The 16,678-nt window shown below is 36.1% G+C and overlaps 1 protein-coding gene across 1 annotated transcript in view; it reads right to left on the bottom strand.

Moving 5' to 3' along the window:
- Window positions 1–469: 469 nt before the first annotated feature.
- Window positions 470–16,678, bottom strand: part of CRIP1 (cysteine rich protein 1) — a 38,404-nt gene continuing 22,195 nt past the window's right edge. Inside the window, exons 2-5 of the mRNA XM_063439504.1 lie at window positions 11,257–11,351; window positions 4,471–4,528; window positions 3,732–3,776; window positions 470–763 (exon numbers count right to left, since the gene is read on the bottom strand). Coding sequence (XP_063295574.1) covers window positions 3,736–3,776; window positions 4,471–4,528; window positions 11,257–11,351 — 194 coding nt within the window. The 3' untranslated portion in view covers window positions 470–763; window positions 3,732–3,735. The remainder of the gene's footprint in view (window positions 764–3,731; window positions 3,777–4,470; window positions 4,529–11,256; window positions 11,352–16,678) is intronic.

The raw sequence follows: 16,678 nt of genomic DNA, 5'->3' as shown, positions 1-16,678 counted from the left end.
CATGCATGGCGCATGCGTGCATATGGCATTGTGATGTGATTTGGGTATGCACATGCATGCAAACAATATGTCTCTGTTATGCATGTGCATATCCAAAGTAACCCAGTACAACGAAGCCCTGGAAATGCAGAAGTGCTTATTGGAAGTGAAGGAACAAGGAAATGTCACTTTTTTTTCTTTAACATGCATTAGAGGTCAATGGTGTAAATCCCAGAGAAATGACATCTCCCCTCTAATTAGGTCAAACTGATCAATGTATTATTTATCATATGATTTACACAACTTTTTAATAGTCAGGGCTGTGCCATAAAGATGCATAGGCTAATGACCTTGACCCAAAGAAATCAATGAAAGAGAACATAATATCTGATAATTTGTCAGTTGTATTGTGGTTGAGTGGTGCATTCTGTCTTTTCAGAATTCTTAAACTCTTTGTGCAATTGAAAATCAATCAAAACTAAGATACATCTTTTCTCTACAATATTTTTGTTTATTCAGTAAAAATTATTACATAGCCTTATGGATACACAATTCAATGTTTGTATGATGTAGCTTAGAACAAACATATCAAGTTTGCAATTATCTTGCTAAATAGACAGAGATGATTTTCTATGTTGTTTCTCATTGCATGCAAAGCAATAAATCATGATAAGGTCACAATTTGTCCAATTTACAAGTGACTATTGAAACTAGATTAATTAAAAGGAAGGTTAAACACTCATGACTTGCTTGTAGATATTTCTAGATTTCAGTGTTTTCAAATCTAGGAAGAAAAAAAAACCAAAAGGTTAACAAAGTACATTTGGTTAACAAAGTATATTTGGTAAAGTTTAACCCTTTAATTACATACTTGCAGACAACAACCTTTACAACGGTTCTGTTCAAATAAATACATGTAATTTCTTACTTTGTGTAACCAAATAAATTACCAGTCATTTTTGGAAGACTGATGTGGTGAGGGTTATCAAGTCAAAAACAGGTGGCAAAGTGTTAAATAAAGAACCATCTCAATGGAAATCAATGTCTTAACAATTAGAGCTTTACTCCCACAATAACATCTGTTTTACCTTGATAAAGCTCCCCATTATATCAGATTTGTGTGTGTGTTTATTTGATCTCGTACATGTGTCAACCAAATGATATTGTATCTAAATGTAAGATGTATTCAAGGGCAAGCACCTCATACTATGTCCCCCCAGATGTTGCTAGACTACAACTCTCATTAGTCTCTGGCCTTCTGTTGCATTCAAAGAATGCTGGGAGTTGGAGGCAGTTAACATCTGTGGTTCCAAAGTTTTAGATCCCTGCCCAGGGTGATAAGCACACAAACTAAAACCACTTCCTGAAATTAGTTAAAAATACCTATGACCTGAAATATCTATGGTTTAACATGAAAACAGAACTACTTAAGAAATTCAACAGTTCTAACATGAATTTTTGCTTATATAACATACTTTATTCATTTTCTGAACTAACAGCACTGATGTGCAAAAATAGCCCTTGAAGTGAACTACAGCATGTTCCCTTAATGCACGCTTACATTAATTTGTGATGAGTTTAAGTACTCCTTATCTTTGGGAGTCTTTTAAAGATGCCACAGATAAAGTTAATCCACTTTTGCTATATCTGAGCCTAATTATTCATGAACCTTAAATTTCTTTCCTATACTCACTGCTCTAAGGTTTAGTTTAAAATAAAATGTGCTTAACATATCCTACATCTATGAACTTATGCATCTATGAATATACAATTACCTCTAAAACTGTGTAGATAACTTTCTCTGGTTCTCTAGTCTAAAACACTTTTTTGTCATTTGTAACAATTTACTACTTTTCTGATTGTCTAGTCTAAAACATGAATTCACATTTTGTAACAACTTGCTTATTTTTAAGTTGTTTAAAGTCACATTAGTATGTGAAATGGACACTTTGGGTACTATAACCATTTGAGCTCATTTAATTAGTTATGGAGCCTGGAGTCCTCTGATGTGCACCATTCATTCATGGCGGGTTTCTAGGACAACACCCTTAGTAGGGTCCTGAGAAGCCACAAGTCTAATTTTGTCATCATTTTTTGTTGGACCCAAGCCCCTTGTAATACTTAGAAAGAGAGAGATACCACTTCCAAGTGTATACATTGTATCAAAGCCATTTTAAAATACAATATTTGGAGTTAATTATATAGCACAATGCGTATTGCTGTGGGGTGCAGGATTTTAATCCAGTGAAGTGAAGGATTAATGCAGCCTGGTGTGAGGATAATACTACAGGTTTTATTGAATTGTCATACTCTGAATTCAATAATTCACAATGAGAACTTACAGATACACACTGACACACATACAGACACAGATACATAAACTGACACACATGCAGATACACAGGCACACAGCCGCAAACAGTGACATACATGCAGATACACAGACACACAGATACACACTGACATGCAGATACATACACTGACTACATATGGATACACAGAAACACACAATAAGAACATAAAGATACACACATTGACACACATACATATACAAACATACACACACTGACTACATATATATACAAACAAGGAGAACATACAGACACACACATTGACATGCATACAGAAACACTAACACAACCTGACACTGACTCATGCAGATACACGGATACACACATACAAACAATGAGAGCATACAGATACACACACTGACACACAAGCAGATACACAGATACACACACTGACTACATATAGATACAAACAATGAGAACATACAGAAACACACATTGACATACATACAGAAATACATGCAGATACACAGATACAAACACTGACACATGCAGATACACAGATACAGATACACACACTGACTATATACAGTTACACACACACATATATAAACAGATATGCACACACACGCTGACAGATACACAAAATTACCACATACAGATACACAGACACATACTGACACAGACACACACACACACACACACACACAGGTACACACACAGACATACTGGCAGACATACTAACATAGACAAGCATACTGACACACAGACACACAGACCAACACACTGGCACACACAGACAGATATACTTAAACACACACAGACACTGACAGAGAAATGCTCACAGACACACACACACTGACAGGCACACACATTCAGACCCACGCAAAATTTGATAGCCACCCTCCAGTTCCTTACCTTTTGCTGGAGGGTGGCTTATCTGGGGTCCATTGGGCTGGATGAGGTGGCTGGCAGTTAAGCTCTTCCTCTGGCCTGGCCCCCTTCTCACTGAGTCCTCCTCCCTCCCACACGGCTCATGTTTCTGTTTCCCAGCCAGCTGCCAAAAAGCAAGTGGCCCGGTCGCGCTGTTAAAGGGCCACAGCGCCCGACTGGGCCCCTACTGACACAGACCCACCGGGTGGCAAACCTTAAGTGTGCGGACCCACTGCCTGCAACAAATTATTTTGGGATCAGCGATCCTAAAATAAATTGTTGCAGGGAGAGAGCAACAGGGCCCAGGGCAGCTGCCCTGTAAAAACGGCCCTGTCCAGAAGATTTAGTTGGAGGGAAGAAACAGGTACAACTTTCCACCTCAGTCATGATGGTTTGGTTTTTTAAATCAAACTTTACTTTTAAGATATGAGAAAAACAATAAATAATGTAAAGTAGTGAATCTTACCAATTTAGCTTTTAAAATGTCAGGTTAGGATTTCAGTTAAAATAAATTACAAAGAGAATACTTACCAAATTATTTGAAAGTATGACTTTCTGTTCCACCACGTCCAAATCCTATAGAGAACAAAAAAGGAAAAAGTAAGCCATACTTATTATATATTTACTAATTGGTAACAAATCAGTACTAGTCGTTATTAAACTAAAATCCCAAACATTGTGAACCAAGATTTTGCTTTAGGAAATGACTAAACATAGATTATGGCGGAAATGCACGGTCTGCAATATCTAGCAATAGAACTAGTTTGATTTTGAGTGTATATATATTTTTAGTTTTTTTGTTACTTTTGTTTGCTGATGGCAGTTGAACCAGATCTGCTAGCATCCAGTACTTCATTAAGCAGTTATACTTTCATTTAGGTTGTGTATGATAGTATGTATTTCGTTCTGGTACTGTGAGCTCAAAGGAGATCAATGGTTTTTTATTACTCTAAACAGAAGGGGCACTACTTTTTCTGGGATTAAGCTAAATTGCAATGTTATATTCCACTTTTCTGTATCTAAGTGCATTCGTAGGTGCCAAATAAAGACGTGCAGATTTCTACATTTAAATGTTATTTTTCATATTTTGCAAATACATATTTGTTAAATATAGGGATATATAAAAACTCAATACAATTCCTTTGCTGTTACAGTTCCCCTTTAAAAAAAAAAAAAACTAAAATATATATAATGGCAATGTGAATATATTATAAGTGGAAGGGATAAAGCAAATGTTCAGCTTTAGTTGACTTGATGATAAAATATTTACCTTTTGGTCCAAACAACGCTCCATAACAAGGCTGATTGCAGTATGGTTTCCCATCATGCTGCAAAAGTAATGGACTCAATTAATTCAAATTTATTTTTTAGTGGATTGACTTACTTAATTCTTCATTTCATACTTTTCTTTCATTTTAAAGAATTGAATTTCAAAGCTCCTGTTTATTAGGATTACCAGTAAATGCAAACTAGGCGGAGGCTATAAAAATTTAAATAAATAAAAGCTTTTTCCCGGATAAAACCATAATATTTCAAAAATGTTTAATTGATGTAACCAAGAAAGCATTGAATATATTAACCTTTTGTCTAATCAATGTAATATAAGATACTGTATCCTACTGATGTCAAGCATAATACATTGTAAATTAAATAACTAATGCTTAGTTAATACTTTCCGTTTACATAAGAGGAACATATTTAAATTGTCGCTCATTACCGTGGCAATGCTCCACACAGCATTGCACGGGAGGAAAGGAGAGCTGCTTTCCAGACACATACTTTCCACCACCGGCCCACCAGGGCTTTTTGTGCCCCCCCTCCCCTTCAACAAAGGTAAGAGAAAGGAAGGGGGGATAAAGATTTTATGTATAGGTCAGGATACATATTTGCTACCTGCAGCACCCCCCCACACACACACACAGCACTCATCCCCCCCCCCCCCCACACACACACACCACCCCCACACACACCACCCCAGCACAGGCACATCACACACACCCCCACACGCACACCAACCCCCCCCCCCCCACACACACAGCACCCCATACACAGAACCCCCTCACACACACACAGAACCCCCTTCACACACACACACCACCCCCCCACACACCCCACCCCCCCACACACACCCCACCCCCCCCACACACACCCCACCCCCCCCACAAGATTTTATGTATAGGTCAGGATACATATTTGCTACCTGCAGCACCCCCCCACACACACACACAGCACTCATCCCCCCCCCCCCCACACACACAGCACCCCATACACAGAACCCCCTCACACACACACAGAACCCCCTTCACACACACACACACCACCCCCCCACACACCCCCCACCCCCCCCACACCCCACACATCCACTACAAAACTTCACGTATCCCATAAGTGGGGATTGTACCACTGTATGCCATCCACACTAGAGCTAGTCTTATAGCTCTGGAAAACGTGAGTAGGACCATATCGACCTCTAACAACAGTACTTAATACCTGTTGGGATATACTGCGCCATTATTTGCTGTCTTTTTATTTTTTTCATATGGATTTCACGAATATCCCATGTCCATACGTTACTGAGGAATACTTGCCCTGACAAGATTCAGATTGACTTCTTATACAAGGTTTTATTTGGACTTTTTTTGAGGCATTTATCAGGCATAGACTCTTGGACTTAATCTTTGGACTCTTGATTATTATTTATTATCCATATTTCAAGCTCTTTTTGGTTTTTTAGCTTGTATGTATTTTCTCTTACATAGTGTCTTGTATATGTGCTTGTATAGTTTATAATCAGGTTTATTTATTTATTTATTTATATTTTATTTCACCTTTTTACGTTTTGTCTACTCTATAGGGCCTGTGAGGGAGCCCTATTTTTCAGATGTGCTGCCTTACATTTATCTCTGTAAGATCTAGTATATTAGCGCTGATCCTTTGTACATATTTTTACTGTGTGCATGTTTGTGTGTGTATTCAGTGGAATGTGTGCATGTATTCAGCGATCGTTGTGTGAATGTGTTCAGCAGTCTGTGTGTATGTATTGTATGTATGGCATTTGATGGCAATACTGATAAATATAAGCTTAATTTTATCTATAATTTATATCATTATTTATCATTTGTATCATTTGTATCATTAAACTCTCTGTTGATGTGTTCTTCTTTTAAAACAAAAGTTGTTAAATAGTTCGGACAACTGTACGAGTTGTTTTTTCTAAACTTAAACCTCAGTATTCAGGTTTGGGCTATGGGTATTTAATTACCATTGTTATACAATTTTGCATCCTGCTTTTGGTAGCTTTGCTACCACTACATGCTAAATATTAGCAGGGATTCCACTTATACTATATACTTTATTTTTGCCAGCTGAATCCCTGCTACTCATTAAGCAGCATGCTTTCATGTAGGATTATCTATCTTGAATTTCATCCTTTTGTTTTCCATTATACTTACCTCTTCCTGTCCTTTCGATTTCTTAAAACTTGAGACATTTTTTTGGGACAGTTTGAACTGGTATACTCTATACCTAGGTGTATGATCCTGGTTTGTACCTGAGGATCATGTTTCACCAGGGGAACTTCAGGTTGTATTTTATACGTTTTGTTCCACCTATTTGGAAATTTTGATATACACACCGGCCCATTTTCTATAGAATTTTGATGATGCAGTTGGCTGTTTTTTGCTGTTAACGTTTGATTATATTATGGCCACTATCAATATTTCTTAAGACCCACTGCATCTATCTATCAAGTACACGTAATTTGCGGCTGGAGTCTATATCTCTAACTGTGTTTTTTGTCCATATTGACTGTTTTGATCAGTCTTATGTACCTAGGCAAGTGGTGCTACCTTTACTAATTACTTATTAAAATTGTTTATTATTTTTCCGTGGTTTGCACCGTGTCTTTGAGACATTTTTAATGTGATTTGTATATATTGCTCCACTGGGGTATTGGTTATGTAGGGATTTACTCTCTGGTTAGGAGAGTTATCTCTCTCATTTCCTTTATTTTGTATTCTATGTAGTATTTAGGGTCAAGCCCTGTTTATACCCCTGTAACCCGCCTTTGTGTATTTTTTACCTGATTTTTTTTCAGGTTTTGGAATACACTCTTTTCTTTTTATAGTTTATAATCAGGTTTATTTATTTATTTATATTTTATTTCACCTTTTTACGTTTTGTCTACTCTATAGGGCCTGTGAGGGAGCCCTATTTTTCAGGTGTGCTGCCTTACATTTATCTCTGTAAGATCTAGTATATTAGCGCTGATCCTTTGTACATATTTTTACTGTGTGCATGTTTGTGTGTGTATTCAGTGGAATGTGTGCATGTATTCAGCGATCGTTGTGTGAATGTGTTCAGCAGTGTGTATGTATTGTATGTATGTATGGCATTTGATGGAGATACTGATAAATATAAGCTTAATTTTATCTATAATTTACATCATTATTTATCATTTGTATCATTTGTATCATTAAACTCTCTGTTGATGTGTTCTTCTTTTAAAACAAAAGTTGTTAATTAGTTCGGACAACTGTACGAGTTGTTTTTTCTAAACTTAAACCTCAGGTTCACCATCACTGCTTTAGTAAAATAAAGAAGTAGCAATTTCAATATAAAACCTTAAGAACATATTTAACGCATTTTATAACAATTGTCTTACAGTAGTATGCAGATGTTTGTAAAATAAACCACAATATAACAGGCCCTGGAAATACTAAACAATACCTAGTACAACTCTCAACAGCAAATACAAACAAGGGCTATTACATTTTATATTGTAATTAAGGGTTTCCAATAACAATGCATTTTTTTCCCATGGTTGTATTTTGTGCCTTTTGTCAATTTCAGAGAGCATGGTTTCACAGACTCTGTTTTTTTCAGGGCAAACAGTACATGCTATAAAATCAAACTCTGAAGACTCGGGGAGCACTTTTACCATTCATCAACTAGATATTTGGCTCCTGAATGAGACACCAAAAACCATCCTCCACTGGAAAGTCACATAATCGTCACAAGTGTCTTTTTTTTCAGCCTTTCTTAAAATATGCTGTGGGTAAGAGGGGAGGCGATACGGAAAAGGGCCTAAGACTATTCTGTGCACTTGGGGCTTTGTCAGTGAACACTGCAATAAAGCCTCGGTTCCCTCTCTAGGAGATCAAAGGTGATATTATCATAGTAAGTGGCATGAATGAAATTGTCTCTAAATTCACTAGAATACAGAGGATTGTGGGTCACAGCCTAATAAAGCTATGCTTCTATTGATGAAATACAATGGGAGGTTGCTGGACTGGCTAAAAGCACATTACTGGAAGAGAGAGTTGCTGGAAGGTATTGCGCAGAACCCTTGTCAGCACAGACAGGGCTAATGTGTAACCCTTTTGCACTAGAGGTGGTGGCCCATGGATTTGATGCTCTTAAATACTGGACTTAAATGCTGGACTATCCTACTTGTTTGGTGAATTTAAGTGTCTGTTTGGTAAAGTCCTACACTAACACTGCCATTCTGGGGATTTTTTTTCCTAGCTAGTTGCAAAATTGGAAGTGCTTCAAATTGTTGTTTTTTTGCCTTCTTTTGCATCAACAGCAAAAAACAAATGTGAGGAAGGCTGAACTTGATGGACGCAAGTCTCTTTTCAGCTATGTAACATGCTGGGAAACCTCAATAAAATTGGACTGCTTTACACTCAAAGTGGTGTGCTGTACCATTGCTTGCTACTATACAATACTTTAATATTGCTGGATAAACTTGTTAAGTGATTTAATATTTTTAGATAAACGTCTAAAAAAAAAAAAAAGTTTTCAAAATATTAAAATTTAAAAAAAATCATAAAAAAAAATATCAATAAATGTATAAAAATATTTTTCATTAACAATCATTTTAAAAGCTTACCCGCCAATATTAAATTGAGGTCTAAATGTGCTATTATCTAGGTGTGTGCTGGCAACTTGTATTTTTTCCACCATGATCCTTTAACCCCTTAACGCCGTTACGACGTTCTATGCCGTCACGCTTTAAGTGGGCTTTAAAGCCGTTGCGACAGCATAGAATGCCGTAATGGCTTTGAGCCCTGGAGCGTTCATATTTGTTTTTGTGTTAAAAAAGCAAAAAACAAATATTTGCCCAGTGTTTGTCACTAAGTGGCTACTAAAAAATACTAAACATACCCCACTTTCAATACCTTCGGTTGTCTACTTTTTCAAATGGCATGCCATTATGGGGGTAATTCTCATTGCTGGGCTACCACACCGTCTCAAAGGTAACATTACCAATCTGGCAAATTTCCATTTGAAAATGGAACGTTCTATATTTGACCCTGTAACTTTCCAAAACACCATAAAACCTGTTAATGGGGGATACTGTTGTACTCGTGAGACATCGCTGATTACAAATATGTGCATTTTTATTATGACATTCACAGCTAAAATGTCAGACGGAAATACAAATGTAAAAAAAAAAAATCTTATTTTCTCACATTTTTTTTTATTTTTTTATTCATAATGAATTATGTTCCATATATGAATAGTTAATGATAAATTAAAGCCCTGTTTCTCCTGAACAAAATGATATATAATAAGTGTGGGTTCATATAATATGAAAGAGGGGAACTACGGGTGAACAGACATATAGCGCAAATTCCAGTTTTTGTTTACGTTTTGTTTTGATCAGAACGTGCACTATTGACTCCGTCCTGAAGGGGTTAATGACAATGGAACCTACATTTGAAGACACGTTCAGGTCAGTCAATGTGTATATTGTAGTTAAGCTTTTCTTGCTGTGAGTCAGATGCTTGCTCTGTAGTGGAAATGCATCTTGCTCTGTATTGAAAATCTGGGTCAGCTGATGCAAAGTTGGCTCAACACATTGTTAGTATTTGAGTATTCAGCTGACACCAGTAATGGCTTTCAAATGGTCTGCCTCAGGTCATCTAAAAGTGTGCTAAAACATATTGACATCAGGGCTGTAATAGTTGGAATGCAGTCCAACTAATACGGTCACCATCTGTGATCTTTGCATTATGTGTCACAGGGAAAAGTGATATTTACTGGCCTGAACCTGTCCCTGATGGTTCTCTTCAGCTCCTGGCACTTCATCTGCCAGGCGTTAACATTAAGAGCGAGAGTATGGCATTGAGGTCTATGGAAGGAAATTTTTTTTTCCCTTATAGCGTTCACTGGTGACGGCTGGGGGAAATGACAAGCTTGACAGCAGAAGCCCCACCTTGTCTCCCTATATCTTTTAAATTGAGTGAAATACCAATACAGTCAATTTGAGCTTTTCATAAAGATTTACTTGTAAAGAAATACTCTTTTTTTGAAATGGGTGTGACAGAGCTGCTTTAAATGTATATTTTAAAACGAGTCAGCATTAAAAATGGGATCTCCTTCTAGCAAGTAATTAAAATTAATATGTTAATTTGGCTTATTTTAATTTGAGTTATACATATTTATCAAGTGCAAGTAACAAATTGCTAATGGAGATAAAAATCAAAAGAAAGGCATGCGTTGGAAATCTTCCTCTCATTATGGTGTGCCTTGGTCCAAAACGGTTGGGAAACAATGCAACATAGAAAAATCAAACAAAAATCTCTTTTTTTTTCACCCATGCATTTAAAATGTGATATTGACATCTATGTAAATTATTCTGAAGCTGTCAAAACTATTTACATATAAGATAAGGGATACCATATTATCTGTAAAACTTCATATAAAAGAAATCTACAATGGATCAGTAGTTAAAATGGAAGAAATAATTGTAATGGATATTATATATGTGTTTTTTTTTTGTCACCTGTGAAATATATGGCAATTTTTCAAAATTAGATTTTTTAAAATTTTCCAGATATAGTATTTGACAAAGAAAAATGACAGCCTGCATTTCAAGTTACACTTTGCTTTCTGTGACAGAATTCTTACAAGCATAGTGAAGGGAGAAAAAAAAAATAAAAAATTAATATACATACAGGTATTACATGTGGCATTATTTTACATGCACAATTAGAAAAAATTTTAGAGTCAAAATTCCAGAATGCCATTTAAATATGTTTCACTGTACCTCAGCATGGCCTCCAGGAGTCAAAGTCTTGCTGCACTTCTCACATTTTAGACATGGTCTGTGCCAATCTTTACCAAGGGAGGAAACTTTCTCAGCTATGATTAAAGAAAAGGAAACAAAGACACTTTATATTATTTCTTTTCAAACAGTACCATAAACTGACCTTTGATTAAATTAATTAGGTCTAAGAGAATCACTACAAAAATCCATTACCTTGTTAAATGTACTTTTAATTAGAAAACTAACAAACTATTGTTGCATAAAACATTATCAGAAAAATACTGCCTAGGGAGCTCACTACAGAAATTATTGATCGTTTTTGGATTTTTTTGAGCACCTGAAAGATTTCTCGCTGAAGAAGAATTGTCATATTATCCTGGTACATTGGCAAACACAGGGTTATTGTAATTGTAGCAAAATAAAATCTGAATTGTTTGTTGTATTTTGTCTAGGCCCATTTCTGCTAGATATTTTTTTTTTAACGTATTGCAGATTCTTTTTTAGCCTGGCTATAAGCATCATGACTAATCAGGATTGATTGTAAACTGTGAACAATATATTTTAAGTTTAATTGGTGATGCTGGTTATACACTTGAATCCAATACTTGTTTTTGCAAGTTATATAACATTGTAGGACGGAAAATCCGTAAACAGGAAGATTGCATTCTGTTATTGTTTATTAGGAATGGTTATTTTTCAATGCACTGTTTGTGTTAACACCTTGTTGGGTCAGCTTTTCATTTTTTAAATATTACTTATAAAATGTGGTCTGCAGGTTGTTGGTTTAAAATGGATTCTGTCTCTGCATGGAACAAATATTATTATACATCACGATTTAGATACACTGGATAATGTTTAGATGCCATAAATTAATAATTAAGAGAACCTGAGGGAATGGATGAATAATTTATACATGACAAAATTATAGCAACAGAAAGCAAAGAAACAAAATCCGTTACTAGCAGCTCCTGGTTTTTACAGACAACATTGTTTAAAAAAGATACTTCAGGTTCAAGGTGACCCCTAGTTTTGCATTGCATTGTACAGATAATGTATTCAAAAATATGCAAATTAATTAAACTAATAAAATAAGAAATTAAAAAAAATAAAAACTCCTCTTTAGAGTTCCTACATTTTCTGCTCATGCATGCTTAACAAACACTTTGCTGGATTTTCCACATTCGCCTGAGGTCTCTATTCAGACTAGAAAGTAGCTCAGTCAATCTCATATTAGGAGCGAGCTGATCATACCATGTTCGTAGGTAGAGGGTAACTGTGTATGGGCATAAACCTGACCCTTGATAAACCCCATCCTTTGCTTCCAATGAAAACACATCAGACTTGCTTTGGATTAAAATAGGCCATATCTTTATTAAAATATAAATCTTTAAACTTCAACTTTATAACACAAAACACTATATACATAATTACTCCGTAAATAGTTACATCACTGAATACCACCTTGCCAACCAACCATAACTTAAGGGTAGTTGTCCCCTCCCCCCTCGTTCCAACCAGCACTAGCCTTTAACCTTTCCTTGTAAGTTTTATCCTGCAATCCATGAACCAGTTTAGTAGCCCTCTGGACTCTCTCTGAAGTATCAATGTCCTTCTGGAGATACGGTCTCCAGTACTGCGTACAATACCCCAAGTGAGGTCTCGCCAGTGTTCTGTACAATGGCATGGTCACTTCCATCTTTCTACTGTTAATACCTCTCCCTATACAACCAAGCATTCTTCTAGCATTTCCTGCTGCTCTATTACATTATCTGCCTACCTTTAAGTCATCAGAAATAATCCCCCCGAAATCCCTTTCCTGAGATGTTGAGGTTAGGACTCCATCAAATATTCTGTACTCTGCCCTTGGGTTTTTACATCCAAGATGCATTATCTTGCACTTATCCACATTAAATGTCAGTTGCCAAAACTCTGACCATTTTTTTCTAGTTTACATAAATCATTTGCCATTTGGCTTATCCCTCCTGGAACATCAACCCTGGTACGTACATATCTTAGTATCATCAGCAAAAAGACATACCTTACCATCAAGACCTTCTGCAATATCACTAATACAAATATTAAAGAGAATGGGTCCAAGTACAGATCCCTGAGGTATTCCACTGGTGACAAGCCCATGCTTTGAATATACTCCATTGACTACAACCTTCTGTTGCCTGTCACTCACACTGCTTTACCCATTCAACAATATTGGAATCCAAACTTAAAGGTTGCAGTTTATTGATAAGCCTATGTGCAACAGCGTCAAAAGCCTTACTGAAATCTAGGTAAGCAATGTCACCCTGATCTATTATTTTAGTTACCCAATCAAAAAAATCAATAAGATTAGTTTGGCATGATCTCCCTGAAGTAAACCCATGGCTCTGATATTGAAATCCATGTGATTTTAGATGTTCAACAAAGATGGCAACCTCTTTATACTAGCCCACCCATCCAACCCAAACTACTGCATCCCCATCCCAAAATCACTTTACCACATTCCTCTGTATACACTCCCCTCACACTTACATATCCCTGTTCGTGCCTAGGCCCTGCCTGGCTCCCCAGGATCTTAAAACTTCTCCAGCAAGTAAAAGAAGATGGAAAAAGAGCAGCCTTTTTTGTAGCAATGTCTAGTTGTTGAAAAAGTGTGATATAATTATGAAATTACGCACAGTGGAAAACATTTTTTAACAAATCACTTCTGATTAACAAAAACTTTTTGTATTCTTAATTCTATAGTACCCTGTCCCTAGTTATGCAATTTAATAAAACAACTTTTTTTTTAACCAGGGTCACTGCACCCCCTGTTGAGATGACTTTGCTAAACAAATCAGACTAATGAAGGGTGAAAAATAGACCAATGTACTGCAAACTATATACCTAGTATAAATTATAGAAAATACTATTTGAGTATTGATATACAAATATACAAATATCAGTACTCAGATAAGGACATTTTCACACCATTTGATTCATAGATCAAGTGAGAAAAAGTAACCAACAAAGGAAAAAGAGGACGAGTAGTAAATGTCATGGCCCACAGAGCTTAGACGTATCAGCTATACCTCACTGAGAGGCTTAACAAGGCCTAAATGATCATCTGATGTTTTATCTCAGAGGAAGCCAGACTGCCTTTTGGATTTGTTCTGCCAATATCGGTAACATCAGTCTGACTTGCAAATGCTTTAGGTACTCTCTGCAATGGCACAAGATGAGCTCAAACCAGCTTGACACAAAATTACGACACAAACTATTTCAGCTATTGTTTCAGTTAAAAAAAAAGTAATTACAATTATAGTTATAGATCATATGTCAGTAAATCTATATATCTGTCTTCCTTACTATCAATGTGTGTGTGCACTGAAAATAAAAAAAGTAGGATTTTTCATTTAGAAAAATGTTTTGGCAAGCAAAACATACCGGGAAAGTATCAATTAATGCTTACTAACTGTAATTACTCATAAAGGATTAAAGAGTTAATTGTGATGCAGGCTAACCAACAACTAATCCCACATGCTCTGTTATGCTGTATGACATTTGCAGAACTTTTATGCACAATAAAAAAAGTAAAACCGAGAAACATTTGTAGTCAAGCATTGCAAAGGATTCTCTACCGTCCTCCACATGCTGCTTCCAACACCCATGGAGGCAGGTGTGTGTTTAAAAAGGTAAATTATGTTAATTTAGGTTAATTTATGCCGCATATCCGGAATGCCACAGTGCCTTGCATTAGCATTGGACTTCATATAAACAAAAATATCTTTACGAATTTCTTCAATATAACATAAGGAAAATCAATATGCTTGTGCTTATTCACTAAAATAAGAAATTACAGAAATTGCACATTTTAGACCAAAATAGCTGTATCGGAAACACTCTCCAACTCAGCTTTTGCTACCCAAAGTTTGTAATTCCCTTGTCACAACTTTGCAGTTCCCATAATAATGGATGAATGCAACAGTATTTGCAATCTATAGCTCAATTCGCCTATGTTTTACATTATGTTAATTTTTCAAGACGATTTTGTTTAATTTCTCAACTGATTGAGAGTCCTTGAACTACATTAATTGACCGTTTAGTATCCCACTGTCTCATTATATTTTAATACTGTTACTTAGGAGCGAAGAATGCACGCAGTGCATGAATGTACTGTAAAACTCCACTAGAAATAAAGCACTAAGTAATTTGCCCAATAATAATTATGTAATAAATGTGTTTATAAATAAGTTTTAATACTCATTTTTTCCATTCCTTGTGACATACTCCGTTACAAAAATAGTTGCAAATAGTTGTTATTTACAGCAATCACTTTAAGTAACAACTATTTGCAACTATTATAGTTATTGTGGTAAAAAGACAACAAAGAACACAAGGTTCTACGTCTCTGTGTATACACCTGTACAAACTACCCCAGAAGAGCAAAAAGGGGATAGTAACAGGTGCAGGACAGAGACTTATGTACCGATATGAGACTCCAGGTATCTCAATAGGGGCTTAACCCCAAGTTAGACAAAAAACAGCAAACAATAGAAAAATGCATTCAGTCTCAGTAAGTTCTTGAGACTAGCTGCATAACCTGGAAGTATATATAGCGATAGAGTGTAATCCAAACCTGGCTTTCACATCTATGTAAGTACTACTAGAAATCCATTATCAAGTAAATCATAAATAGTTAATCAAACAAAGTATATACAGGTCGTATTGAGAATCCATGCCAACCACAGAGGATATATGTAGGGATATAAATACAACTTATATCATCATAGCTCAACCCTAATCCTCAGCTTTATTATAATTTGCTATGTACGTATGAGTAACGAATAACTGTATCCCAAACGTATATACCTCCTAGGAAGTGTCTAGTATGGTGATTATAACAAGAGCTCAAGGTAGAGCTGTCTTAAATATAAAGGGAGATGGAAAATGATGTAAAATGAAAACTCAGTCTAAAGCCGACTGATAATTTAAATTAAAAAAGCCTCTCTCCCTGTTAATCTAACTAGACAGGCATAGGACAGAAACAAGTTAAAATAAAATTACAGTGACAATCATAGTGCTACAACCACCAGTGCCCATATACATAATATGTGAAGAGAAGAAGGTGCATCCCTTTAAGCACCGAAACGTACGTTGGGCGTTTTCTCTTCTCATATTATGTATATGAGCACTGGGCACTGGTGGTACTCATGTGTTGATCCTCTTCACATGTCGTGGCTGCAACAATACCTAATTTTTCAGGCATGTGTACATGCCTAATTTTTCGGGCCTCTGGTGCTGCACTGTGGCTTCAAAAACCAAACCCAAAAAAAGGCACATAACAGGGATTAAACTAATAGGAATAGTACTACTTAACACACCACTCCTATCTGGTGGCACATTAGATTGCACGCGCAGTGCCCCAAATTTGAAGTAGGACGACCGA

The sequence above is a fragment of the Pelobates fuscus genome, chromosome 13, assembly GCF_036172605.1.
Source record: "Pelobates fuscus isolate aPelFus1 chromosome 13, aPelFus1.pri, whole genome shotgun sequence".
Lineage (NCBI taxonomy): Eukaryota > Metazoa > Chordata > Amphibia > Anura > Pelobatidae > Pelobates > Pelobates fuscus.
Note: the sequence above shows the minus strand (reverse complement) of the source record. Positions and strands in the feature narration are given on the sequence as shown.